The sequence below is a fragment of the Rhipicephalus microplus genome, chromosome 6 (assembly GCF_043290135.1).
Source record: "Rhipicephalus microplus isolate Deutch F79 chromosome 6, USDA_Rmic, whole genome shotgun sequence".
Lineage (NCBI taxonomy): Eukaryota > Metazoa > Arthropoda > Arachnida > Ixodida > Ixodidae > Rhipicephalus > Rhipicephalus microplus.
The window spans coordinates 11,692,433-11,711,765 of NC_134705.1; the positions used below are offsets into that span (position 1 = coordinate 11,692,433).

At 45.5% G+C, this 19,333-nt stretch overlaps 1 protein-coding gene across 11 annotated transcripts in view; it reads left to right on the top strand.

Moving 5' to 3' along the window:
- Nucleotides 1-19,333, top strand: part of MED17 (mediator complex subunit 17) — a 258,928-nt gene that overhangs the window by 66,248 nt on the left and 173,347 nt on the right. For 3 of the 11 annotated variants that reach the window (XM_075865805.1, XM_037419252.2, XM_075865804.1), the window contains exons 2-3: nt 11,997-12,099; nt 12,868-13,011. The exons of 1 other annotated variant lie outside the window; for it this stretch is intronic. In XM_075865805.1, coding sequence (XP_075721920.1) covers nt 12,005-12,099; nt 12,868-13,011 — 239 coding nt within the window. In that variant the 5' untranslated portion in view covers nt 11,997-12,004. The remainder of the gene's footprint in view (nt 1-11,996; nt 12,100-12,867; nt 13,012-19,333) is intronic. 7 more of the 11 variants (XM_075865803.1, XM_037419253.2, XM_037419254.2 and 4 more) reach the window with 3 other exon arrangements.

Below are 19,333 nucleotides of genomic sequence, written 5' to 3' on the forward strand. Positions count from 1 at the left end.
ACGTCCACGTCTGAATCAGAGAGAGTTCGTCATCTATTGAAAGGGATCGGCATGGTCGCGTTCAATGCCTTGGTCATTCGAAACCCGACTACAGTCGCTGACATTGTTGCCACATGCCAATGCCTAGAGGAACTTGAGTCCCAACGGCTACCGCCGGACAGCGTTGAAAACACCACCACCACTGATGCTTCACTGCGTGCCATCATCCGGGCGATTATACGGGAAGAGCTGCAATCTTTCGGCCTCTCAATGACACCGAGTCCACCTCCCCCCTCCAACACTGTTTTGCGCGACGTTATCAAAGAGGAGTTGGCGTCCATGACTGGGCCAGCGTATGTAGACTCTCCAGTAACTCGACCCCAGCCGACGTATGCACAAGTCCTCGCTGGATCACCACCTGTCGTACAACTGATGCCCGCACACTTCACGCCTGTCCCACTGGCTTCGTTTACTCCGAGTGTGCCTAGCCAACCCTTTCATCCACCGTGGCGGCCGCCTCGTCCAATCTGTTATTACTGCGGCTACCGGGGCCACATTGCACTCATCTGTCGGAAGCGTCAGCAGGACGAACGTCGTGGATTCGACACCTACGGACGGGATGATGGGACAAGCTGGTACGCTTTCCAACGTCGTCCTTATGATCCGCCGCTACGTCGCTCACCGTCTCCAACTGCGACATCTGAGCCAACCAGTTCTTACCGCTCTACTAGACGCCGCTCACCCTCACCCCTCCGCCGCTCCACGTCTCCATTGCGACCTGTCTCGTAATTCACCAACCAACGCCCGGAAAACTAACCTCTGCAGCTTTTGGAGGAAAAGCTGCATCGAACGAAAAGACAGAAATTCCTCCAGTGCGTCCATATAATATGATATCTGTTTTAATAAAAGGTGTGTACGTGGACGCTTTAATAGACACTGGTGCTTGTTCATCTGTGATTGATCGTTCTTTGTGCTCACGTTTGCAAAAGTCACCACCCCCTATGATGGACCTACACTGCACGCTGCTCAAGGGGACGCCATTAGACCTGCCGCTATGTGCACCGCTCGTGTTTTCATAGCTGGTCTTCTTCATTTTGTGCAACTTGCTGTGCTGAGTTCGTGTGCCCACCAGCTTATATTAGGCGGGGATTTTCTGTCTATGGTGAACGCTTCCATCTGCTGTCGCGAAAATGTTGTTCATATGATGGAAACTGACTATGCCCTGTATGCGGATGACAAGCCTGTTCGCTTGCTCGCTGCTGAAGATACCGAGCTACCACCTGGTCATCAGCGGATAGTTGCCATTACTTCTAATGTGATCGACTCTGGTGACGTGTTTGTCCAACCATCTGCACGCTGTCTCGCAAGAGGTATAGCCCTTGCTTCAGGTCTAGCGCGGTTCCACAATGGCTTCGGACTTCTCTACGCTATAAACCAGACTTCTGAGAAAATTCTTATTCTTAAAGGCACCACAATGGCTTGCGTTTCTGAATCTCAACCTGCCTCTGTTGTCCCGCTTATGCCAGCGTGTTCTGACCTTCCTTCTATTGGACGTCCATCAAGCGTTTCTGTTCTTGCTGTGACTATTACTCCAGAACTGACCTCTTCACAGACAGATGAGTTGCTTTCCTTGCTGCAAAAGCCTAGGAGATTGTTTGATGCCCATTCCTCATCTCTGGGACAGACGTCCATTATTAGGCATCGTATCCAGACCGATGGCACTTCCATCGTACGCCGTCGACCATATCACGTCTCTTCGTCCGAGCGTGAGATCATTGAACAAAATGTAGCCGATATGCTGCAACGGAATATTATACGTCCCTCCGCAAGTCCTTGGTCATCGCCTGTTGTTTTAGTGAGGAAAAAAGATGGCTCCGTGCAATTTTGCGTGGACTACAGAGCACTTAATAAGATTACCCACAAGGATGTTTACCCCATGCCGCGCATAGACGATGCTTTGGATTCACTGCAAGGTGCTGAGTACTTCTCAAGCCTAGACCTGCGTTCAGGTTACTGGCAAATACCCATGCACGAGGATGACAAAGAAAAGACAGCGTTTTCAACACCAGATGGGCTGTACGAATTCAACGTCATGCCATTCGGCCTTTGCAATGCTCCAGCAACATTCAAGCGGAGGATCGACACTGTTTTACGAGGCTTCAAGTGGGAGACTTGCTTGTGCTATTTAGACGATATCGTTATTTTCTCGTCAACCTTCCCTCAGCACTTGCAACGACTGGACGAAGTTCTTACGTGCCTTGCAAACGCAGGCCTTCAGCTTAACACCAAGAAGTGCCATTTTGCGAGCAAGACGATTAAAGTGTTAGGCCACATCGTAAGCAAGGACGGTATTCGTCCCGATCCTGACAAGATTTTCGCTGTCCAACACTTCCCGCGTCCTGAAAAAGCCAAAGATTTGCGCAGTTTCCTCGTCCTCGCTTCTCATTTTCGCCGATTCATTCAACACTTCGCCTCAATAGCTTCACCATTGCACAAGTTGCTCGTATCCGGCGTTGCCTTTGTGTGGTCTCCTGAATGTGAAGCGGCGTTTGTCCAACTGAAGTGTGTACTCACATCCGAACCAGTCCTCTGCCATTTCGACGAAACCGCGCCTACGCTTCTGCATACAGACGCTAGTGGTCGAGGCATTGGTGGAATTCTCCTACAGCGAGACAAATCTTCACGTGAGAAAGTCGTCGCATACGCGAGCCGTGTACTGACCCCTGCGGAAAAAAATTATACCATCACCGAACAGGAGTGCCTAGCGGTCGTATGGGCAATACAAAAGTTTCGACCTTATCTTCACGGCCGCCAGTTTACTGTGGTTACGGATCATCACGCCTTGTGCTGGCTCTCGACAATCAAGAACTTGTCCGGCCGCCTTGGTCGCTGGATTCTTCGCTTGCAAGAATAGGACTTCACGATCACATACAAGTCGGGAAACAAGCATCAAGACGCCGACGCACTTTCGCGTTGCCCGCTCTCTTCGGAGCCACTTAACAAACCCGCCACTGCCGCACTCGAGAAGCTTTCGGCCGTCTCTTCCCTACATGTTTCGTCATTAGCTACTGTGGACCCAACTTCTACAAGCGAGTGTGGTTTGTTCTTATCTCACCAACGTGCTGACCCTTACTGTCGCCGCATTATGGACCATCTTGACGGGACTTGCCGGCCCCCTAACGCGCGTCTTCGCCGACAGCTGACGCAATTCAAGCTCAACAACCACGTCCTGTACCGTCATATCTACCACCCTGATGGTCAACGCTGGGTGCCTGTTCTACCTCACTCTCTTCGGGCTCAAGTCCTCAAGACATACCACGACGACATGTCTGCTAGACACATGGGCTTCCAGAAAACGTATGACCGCATAAGATGTCACTACTACTGGCCGGGCTTGTCCACCTGTGTCGCGAAGTACGTTGCCTCATGCGCCCTTTGTCAGCGTCGCAAGCTACCTAATCAACTCTATGTGGACAATTACAACCGCTCCCGTGTCCCCTGCAACCATTCGAGGTAGTTGGCATTGACCTGCATGGTCCGCTTCCTATGACTGTCACGGGCAATCGATGGATAGTTACAGCTGTCGACCACCTGACCCGCTACGCCGAAACAGCTCCCGTGCCTTCTGCATCAGCTTTGGAAGTGGCCGACTTCATCCTTCGAGCAATGATCCTTCGACACGGAGCTCCTCGTTTAACTCTGAGCGACCGTGGAAGAGTATTTCTTTCAGAACTTGTTGAAGAAGTGCTCAAGGCATCAGGCACTACACACAAAACAAGCTCCAGTTATCATCCTCAGACGAACGGCCTGACTGAGCGTTTCCATCGTACACTGTCAGATATGATAGCGATGTATATCGAACCCTACCACAGAAACTGGGACACCATTTTGCCATTTGTCACTTTTGCGTATAATACCTCTGTACAGCGCACAACCGGTTACTCGCCGTTCTACCTCGTCCACGGTCGCTTTCCTTCTTCTTTCCTTGATGTTTCGTTCTTCTCTGCGCCTGTCAAACCGTGTTCAACTTCAAGTGAAGAATGCGTGTCTCGTCTACTTCATTGCCGCCAGCTGGCTCGCGTCAACACTGAAGCAACAGGATCGCAAGCTTGAATATGATGCCTCTCGTCGTGCCATGCCTTTCAGCCCTGGTGACGAAGTCCTCCTTCTTACACCCATTCGCACTCCCGGACTGTGCGAGAAGTTTCAATTACGTTTTATTGGCCCCTACACTGTCTTGGAGCAAACGTCTCCTGTGAATTATCGCGTGGCACCCGTTTTTCTTCCGACGGACCGCCGCTACACGGCAGCAGAAATAGTCCACGTATCCCGCATGAAGCCTTTCATACGGCGTTCATCTTCGCTTTAAACTGCGGCCAAGAACTGCGGCCAAGAACTGCGGTCAGGATGACCGCTTTCACGTGAGGGGGAAGTTAGCGTAGGCATTCATTAAGCCCATCTACTTTCTTTACACATATTCATCATCATGAGTGGTCGTCATCTTTATCTGCTATGGGGACTTGGCTTGTCTGGGTTCTGTGCCTTGGGCGTGGTCGCTTCATCGTGTCTTCTGGGCCTTCACCGTTACATCACAATATATATATATGTATGTATATATATGTATGTATGTATATAGTCAATGCAACGCTACGGCAACTCAACCACCATTATGCCTGCCTATGTATGTATATATATATATATATTTATAGAGAGAGAGAGAGACATATACACACTTCATAACGGAGAAAACTCTGGATCAAATCTCAACTGTGGCGGCTGAATTTTCGATGGAGGCCAAAATGCAGATAGCCCGTGTGGTTGGATTTGGGTGCAACGTCAAAGAACCCCAGGTGGTTGAAAATCCTGCAGCTTTTCACTATGGCGTCTTCCATAATCATATGGTGGTTTTGAGAAGTTAAACCCCACATATCAATCATCTGAACAAAAAAAAAAACAATAACATAACTTAGCTATGAGCAACGCTTCTAATTTTCTACTTATTGCGAGAACACCAGGCCACGGATTGAGGATGTTATTTTAGATGTGGCATAAAAAATACCTAATGTGTTTAAACTCCTATTCACAGATTATTCAACTAGCGCAGATGGCAAAAGAGTTTACATTGTGCTCAGGAATTGAACATTTTGTCTGCGTTACTAATTAAAAGCCAACTGGAACGAAATTTGGCTCTCCGCAAAAAGTCAATGTATAGGTAGTCTAGCTAGAGTTAGTGCTGCCTGCCAAAAGTCGCCTTCGAAATACGAGCGCCTGTCTTTGAAAAAAACTTGTAATCTATGGTGTTTCTGAGACTGAAACTAGAAAAAAACGACGCCATTGCGGCTGACCGGAGGTGACGTAAACGACAGAAAAATCATCTGCTCTGCGCTTCTCGAGCACACATTGCAGACGATCCCCTTACACCTAGTTAATAGTTCACAATACGCCTAGTTCACACTGAAGCGTTTGCTTTCTACAGCAAGTCAAATTCTCCCGCCGTTGAAACGCTGCATCGTTTGCACTAGACGTGCCCCGTACCCCCGAATAAGCCGTATACCATGGGGCAAACGTAGGATAGATGCGCTACTACCCGGTTGTTGACGGGTCTCGCAAATGCCACAATGCTATCCGGTGGTCTAGGCTTCGATGAATATTCTATGTAGGAAGCAAGAAGAAGCTGTACTCCTTACTTTGCTGGCGAGTCGCTGTCTTGTAATGCATGAAGAGCAGAAAAAACCGCCAACGCCAGCAGCGTTGGTTGGTTCGACAAGCTCGGTCAGGCCAACAACAAGCTCGCTCATCTCTTCCATGAAATAGGGACGTGAAGTAGGCACAGAATAATTTAAACTCTCGTTAGTTACTACATTCAGTTACCGGCACTGTGACATGACAAGTGAGTAGGGCTTGGCCGCCATTTTTTAAAATTCCTTGACTTGCGCAGCCTACGATGATGCATTGCGTTGGCATCGTACTGCAAAACTTTCCGAGTCAACCGCTCGCCAACGGGCATCACGCAGGAAAGAGTGATTCCGTAGCAGGGAGGATTGCTCACAAAGAGCGATGCAGCGACGCCCTGTAGTATTCGTCATATCCGGTTCTGTCTGATTTGCCTGGGCACCCCGCTAGAGCTTCGCGTTATCTGCTCGCTTGCGATTAGAGCACTAATTATAAATTAAATGGACAACTGCAAGATTTTTCACTGTCGTTATTGTAATGTACTGTTTTTGTTTAATCAATGCTTTCTTTCAGTAGGTGGCTCTACAGAAAACTTTTCTCACTTGCCCTGTGAAAGCTATATTGCTAAAAACTCCTTACTATCAGTGTTCTTGTCACCAACAGACCATGATGAGGTACAAAATATTATAATGTCCCTAAAAGACAACTGTGCTTGCGGGACCAGATGAAATCAAAGCTAAACCAATATAAAGCTCTGAGTTGTCCAATTTCAGTTCCACTGACACATATATGTAACACGTTGATGTCGACAAGTAAATTTCCAAGCAAAATGAAATAAGCCAGAGTCACCGCAATTCATGAAGGAGGTTCATTCGACCATTGGAACAATTATAGGCCCATCTCTATACTTTCTATATTCTTAAAAATAACAGAGAACATTATCAATAGAAAGACAATGGGGTTTTAAGCGTACATAATATAATTGCATAGGAGCAAGATGGATTTTGTAAGAGCAAATCAGCGGAGATGGCCCTCTTGGAGATTAAAGAAGCAATCCTTGAGAATATATAAAAAAGAATTTTCACACTAGGGGTCTTTTTAGACTTTAGAAAAGCCTTTGACTGTGTACAGCACGAGCTCCTGTTTTGGAAACTACCCCTTTACGGCTCCCTCGGCGTGGTGCTGTCTGTAATAGAAAACTATTTAACTGACCTGACAGGTCACAGTATACACTTATAAATAACTTTAAATCTGAAACCAACCCTATAAATTATGGAGTACCTTTGAGGTCTACCCCTGGACCGTTTCTTTTTAAAATTTATATAAATGACATTGTTGATATAGAAACATGTAAAAATATAGTATTGTATACAAATGACATGGATATATCTTTTTATGGAGTCAATTTGAATGACTTTCTAATGCAGGTTAGAAAAAGCTTAACTTTGGGTTGGGCGCTAACAAACTCGAACCTTATATAAAGAAAACATAATTCATTTTATTCAAAGCCAAGGAAACGATATATCAACAAACCCCACCGCTGATATTTCAAAGAATACCTTTACAACAGACATCAACAATCGGATTTCTAGGAGTAATATTTAACGAGAATCTCTCATGGACACCACATGTGGATTCATCAAGGAGTAATATCTATAAAGCAGTCGGGCTAGTGTGCAAATTAAGACACTTTTTACGACCTGAGGTGAAATGTTAGCTTTGCTATGCACTTGTATAGTCACGCCTCACATACTGCTCTCTGGTGTGGTCTACAACCACCGAGACGAACTTAAGTTCACTTTTATCATTGGAAAAGCGGCAATACGGGCATTTAGAAGCATCCCTTGTGCTTTGAGTACAACTCCATACTTCAGCTACTATTATATATTACCGATAAAGCACCTACTTGAAGTAAGGTTGTCACTGGAGGTAATGCACCAATATACAAGTAATAAAACGCTTTTCGAGGAAAAATATCACATCAAACAAGCTCCCTATGAACTGCGTTAAAACAAAATTGTCAAATCCTGATCGTGCACCAACTACGGCTTAAACAAAAGTGACAACATTAATACCAGACATTTTAAACGAATGCCCAGGTACAAGAAACCTACTGCAAATTAGAATCTCCTCAAGTCAATTCAAAAAGGAAGTAAAAGAAATGATGTTTTCAGAGTTTAAGGTGTCGTGCTCAGTTATGTACTGAACTGTTGTTATATGCTGTGCAATGTATATCGGAGAATACTGCTACATTTGTACAACTGACTTGTTGCTTTTTTTTTTTACTGTTTGTTTTCCTCTCAAAGCTACAAGATCAGATTTAATCTCTTCTATTGTACCATACTAGTGCTGTTGCAGTTATATTATCTGTGAATGACATCACGCACTGTCGCAATGCAGCCTAGTCACAGGCACCTTTCGGGCCTTTTGCTGTGTCTCCTAAGACATTCATTCTGAATGAATGAAAAAATGAATATACTACATATTTATGGCCTTTTCCACCCAAGTAAAATTTCATTGCATTTGGCCTTTAAAGTACTGTAGCACTACATTTGACGAGAACAAGACGGAGAACAACATGCAAGTCAAACGTGGTGATATTTGACAAACAGTGACATTTAGCGCTACAGTATTATCTATTTAAGGATGTATCACCAACTGGTCCCGCAACATGCTTTGTTAATTAATCTGCCTTATCTTTGTTTTATTAGACATGTTTTCTTGTGAGTTCACATGTATTGTAAATCAGTGACAAAAGATGTACAACCTATTTGTTTTTTCTGGGTCTTGCGAAATGCTTATCAAGGTCAACACAAAACAAGGTAGACATTATACTAACATGCAGCTTTTACAGGGCAGTCATCACTACAGCATTTCTTGTTAAATAAAAAAATGTGATTTTGTGTTGCATAGGCCTTTGTTCGATCATGTGTGACCTCTCTACTTACTTTATTTTCACCATAAATAAAGTAAAGTAAAAGGTGTTTTAGTAGTTAACTGGTTGACGTGAGTGTTAGTTGGTAATTCATTGTCAACAGTGTGGAAAAACTCTGACGTAGAATAGCAGTGACTTCCAATTCAGGAAAGCCACATACAATTGCAGTTTGCAAAAGAACGCAAAACAAGCACTACACATGAGGTGGCAAAGGAGATGTGTCACATTCAATGAAGCCTTAAAAGATAGTGTCATGGGCTAAGTAGATGCCTGAGAATGACGATGACGAAGTGCTGAGGGGAACACGCTCGAACTGCAGCAGCCTGGTACGCATTTGCTCGCCAGTATATTCATCGTGTATACTTTATTCCCCGTAACATCATTGGTTGAGGTGCTGGGTATATCTCGCCATACAGCCCCAGGAGCTGGATCTTCGCAGCGGACGGCACATTGCAGCTACCACAATGACTGACCAGGCTACTCAATGTCAACAAGATCCGTCAGCCCCGCAACCGATCGTTGTGGTGCAACCTCGTGACCCAGGCCCATTTAATGGCACAAGTGGCATAGACGTTTGATGACTGGCTGGTTCTATATGAGCGCGTCAGCAGCAGCAACCATTGGGATCCTACGCTTATGTTGGCGAACATCATCTTCTACTTGCATGGCACAGCAAAACTCTGGTACATCAAGAAGAGTTGACCAGCTGGGACGTCTGTAAGCAGAAATTGCGCTATCTATTTGGGAAACCCATCGGACGTCAAGTGGCCGCAAAGAAAGAGCTTGCGACTGGTGCCCAGAAATCCACAGAGCCGTACATCGCGTACATCCAGGACGTGTTGGCATTGTGCCGCAAGGTCGACAAGGGCATGTTCGACGAGGACAAAGTCGGACACATCCTGAAAGGAATTGCCGATGACACCTTCAATTTTCTGCTGTGTAAGGACTGCTCGACGATGGAGTCGGCCATCGAAGCATGTCGTCACTTCAAACAGGCGAAAAGTAGGCGCATAGTTCATCGATTTGACCGCCTTCCCAACACGGCGGCTACGTCCTCTTGCGAAGATTTGCCCACACTACATCAACCACCAGCGCCGGAAAACGTCACCAGAATAGTTCGTCGGGAACTCAAGGCTATGGCACCCGCTATGTCTAGCGTCAGCGCGCCAGGACACAACCTCGATGCTGTTTCAATGATACAGGCCGTGGTTCGCCAAGCGACCGCGAATATGGGCATTTTGCCACCTCATCAAAATGCCCCTGCTACTTCCAGCTCGGCTCCAGCCGTTGCGGCTACCACTCTGAACCGCACGTTCGCGCCACGACGAAACCCAGCTGAATGGCGCACTCATGATGATCGGCTCATATGTTTCACGTGCCATCGGATAGGACACAGCGCTCGCCATTGCCGCAGCCGTTGGACCTTATCACCTCGACCGAGCTTCTATGATTGGGGACCTCGCTCCGAACATGCACCTTATGCCCCGTCCTACCGTGCTGAGACAGGTGCAGAGCATAATCCAGAACGTCGGACCAGCCGCTCGCCATCGCCCGTGCGTCGTCTGTCCCGCTCGCCCCAACCCCACCGTTCTCGGTCTCCCTACGACCGTCGCTCGGAAAACTAGCCGGTGCAGCCCCCGGAGGTGGCGCTGCATACACGACTCGGACTGCAAATCCTCCGATTACTCCCGACCAGAGGTGTAACCTTCTTACAATTCTCGTTGATGGTTTACCTGTAACTGCTCTTATTGATACCGGTGCACAAATATCTGTGATGAGCTGAGACCTTCGCCGCCGCCTCCAAAAAGTTCTGACGCCTGCGATTGCACCTACCGTTCGTACAGCGGTTGGGAGTACTCCTGCTGTGCTTGGAATGTGCACTGCGCGATTAACGATTTCTGAGCATCAAACTTCAGTTCTGTTCGCTGTACTGGAAAATCGCCCTCATGACCTCATCCTTGGACTCGACTTTCTGACTTCACACGCTGCGCTCATTGACTGTTCCAAAGGCCTTCTTCGGCTCGAACTACCATCCTTCTCAGAGACCGTCTCTACCAGCCCACCTCGTCTACGCTGTGTCGATTTCCTCAGACTTCCGCCGCAAGCCGCAGTCTAAGTCCAACTCTCGCCATATCCTCCAGTATCCGATGGTGATTATGTTGCTGCCCCAATTTCTGACGTGGCCATGACACGTAAGGTTGCACTCCCCAACACTGTGGTTACCGTTAAGGACAGCCGAACTACATTTCCCGTCCTCAATTTCGGCTTCTCAGCGCAAGTTATTTCTCGCGGCATGTCACTTGCGCATCTGACACCACTGGTCGACCACACAGTTTTCGCCCTAACCAGGCGATTCACCATCCGATTTTTCATGAACGTCGCTCTCATCACGTTCTTGTTTTTGACCTTTTCAAGCCAATGCTATTTGACAAGCTCACCTCTGAACAAGTCTCTGCTCTATGATGTGCGCTTGCTTCTTATCAGGACATCTTTGACTTCAGCGACCGTAATATGGGCCAAACATCCGTGGTAACCCATCGCATCGACACCGGTGGCGCTCGACGTATTTGCCGACGGCCCTACCGTGTGTCAGCCTCGGAGCGTGCTATTATACAACGAGAAGTCGATAAAATGCTTCATAGGGGCATAATCGAACCCTCATCTAGTCCCTGGTCCTCACCCGCTGTGCTTTTTAAAAAAAAGGACAATAGACGGAGATTCGGTGTTGACTACCGCCATCTCAACCATATTACCAAGAAAGATGTCTATCCCCTACCGTGCATAGATGATGCACTCGATTGCTTACACGGTGCCAAATATTTCTCTTCAATAGACCTTCGCTCAGGCTACTGGCAGATCGCTCTGGACGACAAAGACAGAGAGAAGACAGCCTTCGTGACTTCTGATGGACCTTATCGGTTCAAGATGATGCCTTTTGGATTATGCAATGCCCCCGCGACTCTTGAGCCCATGATGGACTTTCTCCTTCGAGGCATGAAGTGGACCATCTGCCTCTGCTATCTTGATGACAATATTGTTTTTTCAACTACTTTCGACGACCATCTTACCCGTCTGTCCACAGTGCTAGATGTTTTCCGACATGCCAACTTGCAACCAGTTTGTGCCAGCTCTTTTTTATCGGCTTTTTCTGCGCCATCGAAAAGTTTTCTCCGTGCAGCTTTATTTATGCTTAATGACACCTAAAGCTTACCAAGGTGGTGCATAGCTAAAGGGAAATCTGGAACGAAAAAACCAGACATGCACAAAAGCAGGTGTTTCCTGTTGGCCTTTCCCATGCCGCCTATCTCATTCTTGTGGATGTCTTGTTCTTGCACTCAACATTTCCAACTAGTTTTATTCTATTCAAAATGGTTCTTTTTGATGGATGATTCACTGAATGTAATTTCAGCAGGAGCCATGTCGAACAACAGCAGCGTGGCTGTCTGCGTTGAGGCATGCCAAGAGTACCAGGTGCAGGAGATCACTTACGATGGCCAGGAGGTGTACGTCCAGTAAGTGCCCTTCCACTGATCTTCAAATGCATCACATAGGAAGCCATCTCACTGATGGAGGCGATGGGGCACTTAATCCTCAAAAAAAGCATGCCGCACTTGTGCACTCAGCTTAGAGTTGGGAAACGAGCATTTCTTAGCATCTGCTCGCTTGTGCTGTATGGGTGTTGTTTATTATGCACATTTATATTCAAGGCAATATCTGCCTGTCACACATGTACTTCTTTCTGTAGTAACGTTTCCGGGGGTCTATATAAAGCTTACCTTTGTGTAGGACTGAACACACAGAGCCCACAAGTCGACAGGCCCAGCCAAAGTTATATCTGTGACACTAAATGTTATTGAGGTTGTACTACTGATGTAATACAAATCATGTGTGTCTTATTGATTCATATTTTGAAACAGTGACATTTTTGTAGTGTTGAATGATAGAAATTGCATGAGTAAACGGACTTTCAAGCGAGTTTAGTCTTGAAGTAATGGTGGAGAGAGAGACAACTCTGAGAAAAATGACTCTCATTGGAGCTGGCTGTACAGTCAAACTTTGAAGGAGAGACCGGGTATATAAACACAGGGCCAGTTTTAAATATTAAAAGCTAAAAGTGGATGGAGAGTATTTTTGTTCATATAATTTTACCCAGCCAGACTAATTATGTTTACCTTTTGAAATTGTACGTGACATATTTGAGCCACAAGATAAGCTTTGGGAGATGAGAAAGTAGCAGTATTAGCAGGAGCTGGTGATGCATGATGAAGCCCCTGTTGCAGGCCATGTTCCATGTCAGAAAATCTGACTAAGTTGGCGCAGAAGATCGACTTTGGCCAAGCAGCAGATGAGCAGCAGAGTTCTGTGGAGAAGGCGTCCTTTCAGCCCTCGCTCTGGCCATGGGACTCGGTTCGCACTAAACTCAGGTGAAACATGAAAACATGATTCCGCTCAGGTCGCCCTAGCCGATTGCACATTTTGTCTGCACGTTTTGCTTTGGAGGCAGCACTACGTGTTTTGAGATCGTGGCCCCTTGTGTCATTGAATGGAAAAAACTTGCATGTGATTGCGACAAAAAGGCAGGGATGAAACCCGTACGTTTGGCTGCACTGAAGGAATGGAAGTAGCTGAGCATACCAGCGTCCATGGTGGGTGCTTGTGCCCTCTCATTTGCGGGACATGGTGGGTGATGTTCAAGAAAGTAACTTACTATGTTGGCTTCATGGTGACATATAAAAAAAAAAGTGTTTCAGAAGGCTAAATTAAATGCAGCCAGCCAATGGTGATTGCATAGCCCATTACAAAGGGCTGTAGTATGGTTCATCATCGTTATTAGCCGCAGCATCAAGAGTGTGCACATGATGCCTCACAAATAAATACCTGGAGGGTCCTTCGTTTCTCCACAAAATAACACGTAATGGCATGGTGGGTGCTTTCCCACCTCAGATTTATTATGATGATTTATGGTGTAATGGGTGTTATGCAGGTGTGCTTGTAGACCCCAAGAGTGCATAAAAGACTCTAGAAAAGCTCCTGTTCCAGATTTTCTTGTGACTGTGCTGTGCATTTTGTGCAGGCTTCGCATTCTTGACTTGTTCTGTTTATTTTTTGATGGGTCAACATTCATTACAAAAGAACTGTCTCGACTTTGTATATTCATCGTAGCCTGTTTATATGAACTCTTGTCACGCCAAAGCTTTTCAATGTTTATGCAACATGTGCAAAAAAGTATTTGGTGTAGTGTTTGCATCAATCAGCTTAATTGAATGGTTAAATAAATTAACAAATGAATAACTGAATCACTCAATCAATCAATGAGAAGCTCTTTTTTTCCAGCATTACAGTCGAGGATTCTTCATTATCATTGTGGTTACTCTCACTGCTTCCGACCTGGTATGCATCATGTAATGGTTACGGTAAGTTGTTCAGAAGAATTCGTATCTAATCCTCCTCATCTCAAATGGAATCGGGTGCTGCAGCTACCTTATGTAACAGCAGCGACACTGCAAAATGTTTGTAGCTTCTATGAGAAGTGCTTTCCGAGAAAGTTTCTTGTACTTGAAGCCAAGATCTTTCAGCATTGTCTGCATCATTGTTTGTTGGGGACACGGTCATAAGTGTCTCGTTGTCTTGAAACGCTGCATCAACTTGGCCAAGTTACCATATTTGCTCACATGATTTGAGCCATCGTATAGTTTGCACACCACTCGTAGTTTGTCAGCTTTACCAAAAAAAAAAAAATTACCCGCATATTTTGTGCTCCTCAATCCGGCCAAGCCAGCTCGCCGGCGAGAATACAAAGAGACTGTGGACCTTTAGATTTGGACGGGTGCGCGGGGCGCGTGGCCTGCTGATAAAGCGCGTGCAGTTTAAATGGGCTGCGAGTGCGAAGTCTTTTCTTCCGAAGACTTCTCCCGAACTAGGGTCCTTAGAATACTGTGCATGAACAATGAAACCTGTTAACGGGTCACTGAAGCTATTCAGGCATTCGTCCCCCTCTAATCTCGCCATCTTTACTACAGTGTGAATGAACGCTTGCATTATGGCACGGACAACTTTTGGCACCTGAGGTGTGCGAGGGCCTGCTTGGCCTGTTGTGTCAATTGTTCTGCTCGTTCTCTGCATCGGCACTGCAACTTATACATGATTGGTTTCGGAAGTTCAGGTTTCGCCATCTCTCCTTCATGTTTTTACTGTTCTCTTGCGGTGGTGTACAGTAATTTTATATTTCAATGTGTTATACATTTTAAGTTTTTCAACATGTGACGATCTGTGCAATCGGCACAGAAGAAAGAGTACACGCTTGCTGATTACAAGTTTCTTGTCATTGAAGAAAGACTTTTCAATTATGTGCGAACGCTTCGGTCCTCCGGTATCGTGTCGTGCGACCTAGTTTTTCCCAGCTTTGTCGAGAACAGCTTCAAGAAAATGGGACATTCGAACACGCTGGACAGAACCGAGGGCGATGCGCTTTGAGAGGGTGGTGGCAGCAGCCGCGACGATAATTCTCAGTTGGACTTTTCGATCAGCGATTCCGACTTGACCTTGCGTGACCGGATCTGACAGGTTAAAGTGCATGCTCATTCTGTTAAACAAGCAAGTACACTTCTTTGGTGCTCCAATTTTTTTTATTTTTTTTAATGTATATATTTTGCACCCTAGGACGATTACACATTATTACGTATGTGTTCGTTGAATTCCTGCATATTTTTTTGCTAAATCCCTGCAACTCATTTGGATCTGATCTCATGTAACTGTACAAAACGCTGGTGCACAAGTATACGGCCACTTCAAAGAGAGCAACACTTCTTGCACATTCTTTTTGCAATCAATGAGAGTGCAGCACGTAGAAGTCTATGTGATTCGCCTGCTGATGGCTGCTGAGATAGCATGCATGCCAGCGATCACAATCACGACGTTAGAAGCAAAGTTGATAGTTCCTTGAGCGACACCTGCCCCCGTACTCCTTCTTGCTCATTGTTTTCTAACGCTCTTCCAAGACCGGGGGGGGGGGGGGGGGGGCTCTTTCTCTGCTTTGACTACAGGCCTCTTGGGCCTGTAGTCAAATCGGGTGTTATCGCACGTGCCCTCCGAGCAGCGAACGTGGGCCAGATCGTTTGGCTCTTGCTTCAACTACCTCCTTCGAGGTTGCCCCGCCGCGGTGGTATAGTGGCTAAGGTACTCAACTGCTGACCCGCAGTTTGCGCGATCGAATCCCGGCTGCGGCGGCTGCTTTTCCGATCGAGGTGAAAAAGTTGTAGGCCCGTGTTCTCAGATTTGGGTGCACATTAAAGAACCCCAGATGGTCGAAATTTCCGGAGCCCTTCTTTACGGCGTCTCTCATAATAATATGGTCGTTTTGGGACGCTAAACCCCACATATCAATCAAATCAATCTCCTGTAGGGCTCAGCCGCATACTTTGCCCCCACTTGCACTTTTACCCACGAATAGAACATACGATGTGTGGGAAAGTGTTATCGATTTGGAATTTGTACGGGACATGACAGTAAAAGCATCAGGGGTGGAACAGGGTACTAGCGTACCCTGTTTCACCCTTGGTGTGATAACATGCTCGTAGTAGACCTTGCGGTGGCTCTGTCCAACTAGCTGGTTCTCAACTAGCTTGCCAGAGTGGCGCAGCGTGTTAATTCGAGACGTGCATGCAGGAAGTGTAGGCGCATTACCTGGGCAGCACTGGCTTCCCATAAAAATAGTGGTACTGTTTGTTTTAATCAACTTCAAGAGGACGTCATGCAGGGCACTTGCTCTAATACAATATGTGGGTCAGGATTTATTATAAAAGATTGCACTATGGATAGAGGCCTGTGAAGCTTTCTTGACAAGACACAAAGCCAGAGCATACACGTACAAATACAGTGGTGTCTCGATCGTGCTTCTCTGCTGAGGTAAAAGTTTATTTAAAGAGCTTGTCTGATGACATCCCAAGCCTTTGATTACAACTAATTTGGTCAAATACAGAGAAAAATTCAGGCACAAAAGACCACCTGCTCATTGAACCTCATATTCTGTTTCCTGCTAAGCAGCAAGCCCATGAATTCTCTCCATGAAGAATGACCTGCTTACCTTATAAAATATACTTTTGCTTCACGGAAAGCAAGAAAGCTTTCAGAATAGTTACTTTGTAGCAAAAGAAAAAAAGCATGAAATATTTTCTCAGTTTTCAATTTTGTGCAGCAACAAAAGCATCTGAGCAAACCTCAATAAATGACAAATTTGAAATGTTTTGCGGTAAAATGTGAGGTGACCGACCATCATGGGACTGAAAAAACGAAAGGTTGGTCACAAGCAAAAGAGCAATAAGTTAATTTGATCTTCTTGAAGTTGACAAATAAACATGCATTCAGGTGTGCATATATTAATTTCATCATAAGTGATGCAAGCGCTCCAAATGTTTGGGACATAAATACTTGCATTCGAAAATGTGGTATTGCTAAGTGCTCCAAGAGGCTCGCTTGTGGCTCCAAAGCAGGGTTTCAGCTGTGTTGAGATGACTTTGGCCAATTATGTTGTTGTGTCCAGAAGTTTGTGCAGGTGATCTCTCTCACTAACACGACGGGTGATTCATATCACTTCATTATAGTTTCATCTATTTGAGGACTGTAGAATGTTAGATAGTGATCCCTGGATGGCCCAGTCATAAATAAATTTCACTGATGTGATCTGCCGAGGTAATTGATTGATATGTTGGGTTTAACCTCCCAAAACCACCATATGATTATGAGAGACTCCGTAGTGGAGGGCTCCGGAAATTTCATTCACCTGGGGTTCTTTAACGTGCACCCAAATCTGAGCACACGGGCCTACAACGTTTCCACCTCCATCGGAAATGCAGCCGCAGCAGGGATGTGAACCGCGTCCTGCGGGTCAACAGCCGAGTACCTTAGCTACTAGACCACCACGGCGGGGCATCTGCCAAGGTAAACACGTTAAGGGGTCTATGGCAAGTTGTTATCGATGGGGGAAGTACTTCAGTGTAAGCAATGAACAAAGTAGTGGTTTGTGCCTGAATATAACCCCGACATTCCACATGGCATTCAGGCATGCTGCCACTGATCTATGCTAGTGCTTCAAACTGATTCCGATGACGTGCATTATCGTCGCGTGCACTTTGTGGCAATCAAAGTGATGTCTCTGCAAATCTGCATTCCTACATTCCTTTCGGTCATGAATTATTCTTTGCATGCTAGTGTACATAGTGTGCCTTGTAGGTCCACGATAAGCCCACTACTTGTCATTTTATTGTAATAGCAATAATACAAAGGCTCTCTCGGCAAATATTTGTTGTTGCCATAGCTGTCATATGCCAGTCATGTAGATGTATCTATTTACAGTAGAGTCTGTGACTGTCAAATGACCCTTAATGTTAATAAATTAGGTGCCCTAATAATTACCAGAAAAAAAAACACACCTCTGTGTTTGTAATACCGCAAATATACAGCTCGAGTTCAAGAAAACAAATAGATTGGTTATTTACTTACACACGCTCTTAGGTGGGACTCCCACATCAACACTATCACATAAACTGCCTTAAAAAAGCTCTTCCTCAAAAAACACCTCCCTCTTGTGCCACGTGACATCAAGCTTTTAGCATACAAAACTCAAGTATGCTAACATTGTATGATTCTCGTACTTTAAACATAACACTGATAAACTCGAAAAGATCCAGAGAAAAGCCATCATGTTTGTATTTAATAAATATAAAACTTTAGACTCACAGACTGAATTAGTAAATAAAGACTGGCCTTTATAGCCTTGAAAATAGCCAAACTAACTAGGTTAAAATTCATGCATCGACTACTACTCAGCCAAGTAAACATTGACACCACTACTACATATATTTCGGTGACCTCTTGTAGACGTACACGTAACATGCACTCCATGACACTAGCTGATATACACAACACTCTTACTGCTTTAAGTACTCCTACTTCCCTAGCACCATAACAGAATGGAACGAACTTCATTCATCAACTGCTAACATTAACTCACTAGATAGATGCATCACGACAAGTGAGGAAACCTTTTGAACATAACACAGCTATGTTATTCCTGATTTATTTATTTTTATGTAAGTTTTTTTCTTTCTGTTACTCCTCTTTCTAGTTGAATGATCCTTATATTGTATACTCTGTAGTTGACCTATTTTTGCATTTATGTATCATAGCACATTGTAGCACATAGTGTAATTTGTTTACTGCTTTTATGCGTTCTGCGGTAACCCCCTCCTTTTTTCTGGCTTTATCTCAATTGAGATAAGCAGTATTTTTAATTAAATAAATAAAATAAACGATACCATTATGGCTCATGGGAATTTCCCACTAATACGAATTTTAAGCTTGTTTTTGATGGCCTACATTATATAAAACATGCCGTGATATAGTGTTATACGAACAATATCCCCAGCCATTGTGATACGAACGTGCGATCGACTGCTGCACAGGAACAACGCAGCGTGGCTTGTTTGTGGGAGAAAGGCCCGTTCACACTGTGCCTCAAAAGGAGTGAAAGCGAAAAAACTCACCAGAATTTCTCTCCCTTCACTGCCTAAGTGGCCGGAAAACCACGGCACGAGGCTTGGGAAAAAAATCGGCCCGAGACTAGATTTTTTCGCCACGTGATAGCATATCAGGTTTTTGCTTCGTGGCATTGGCTACACCGGCTGCACTAGCTCTCAAACTATGAGCTGCAAATTCAACATGGCGGCAAAAGCGTCGGCAGTGGCTCGT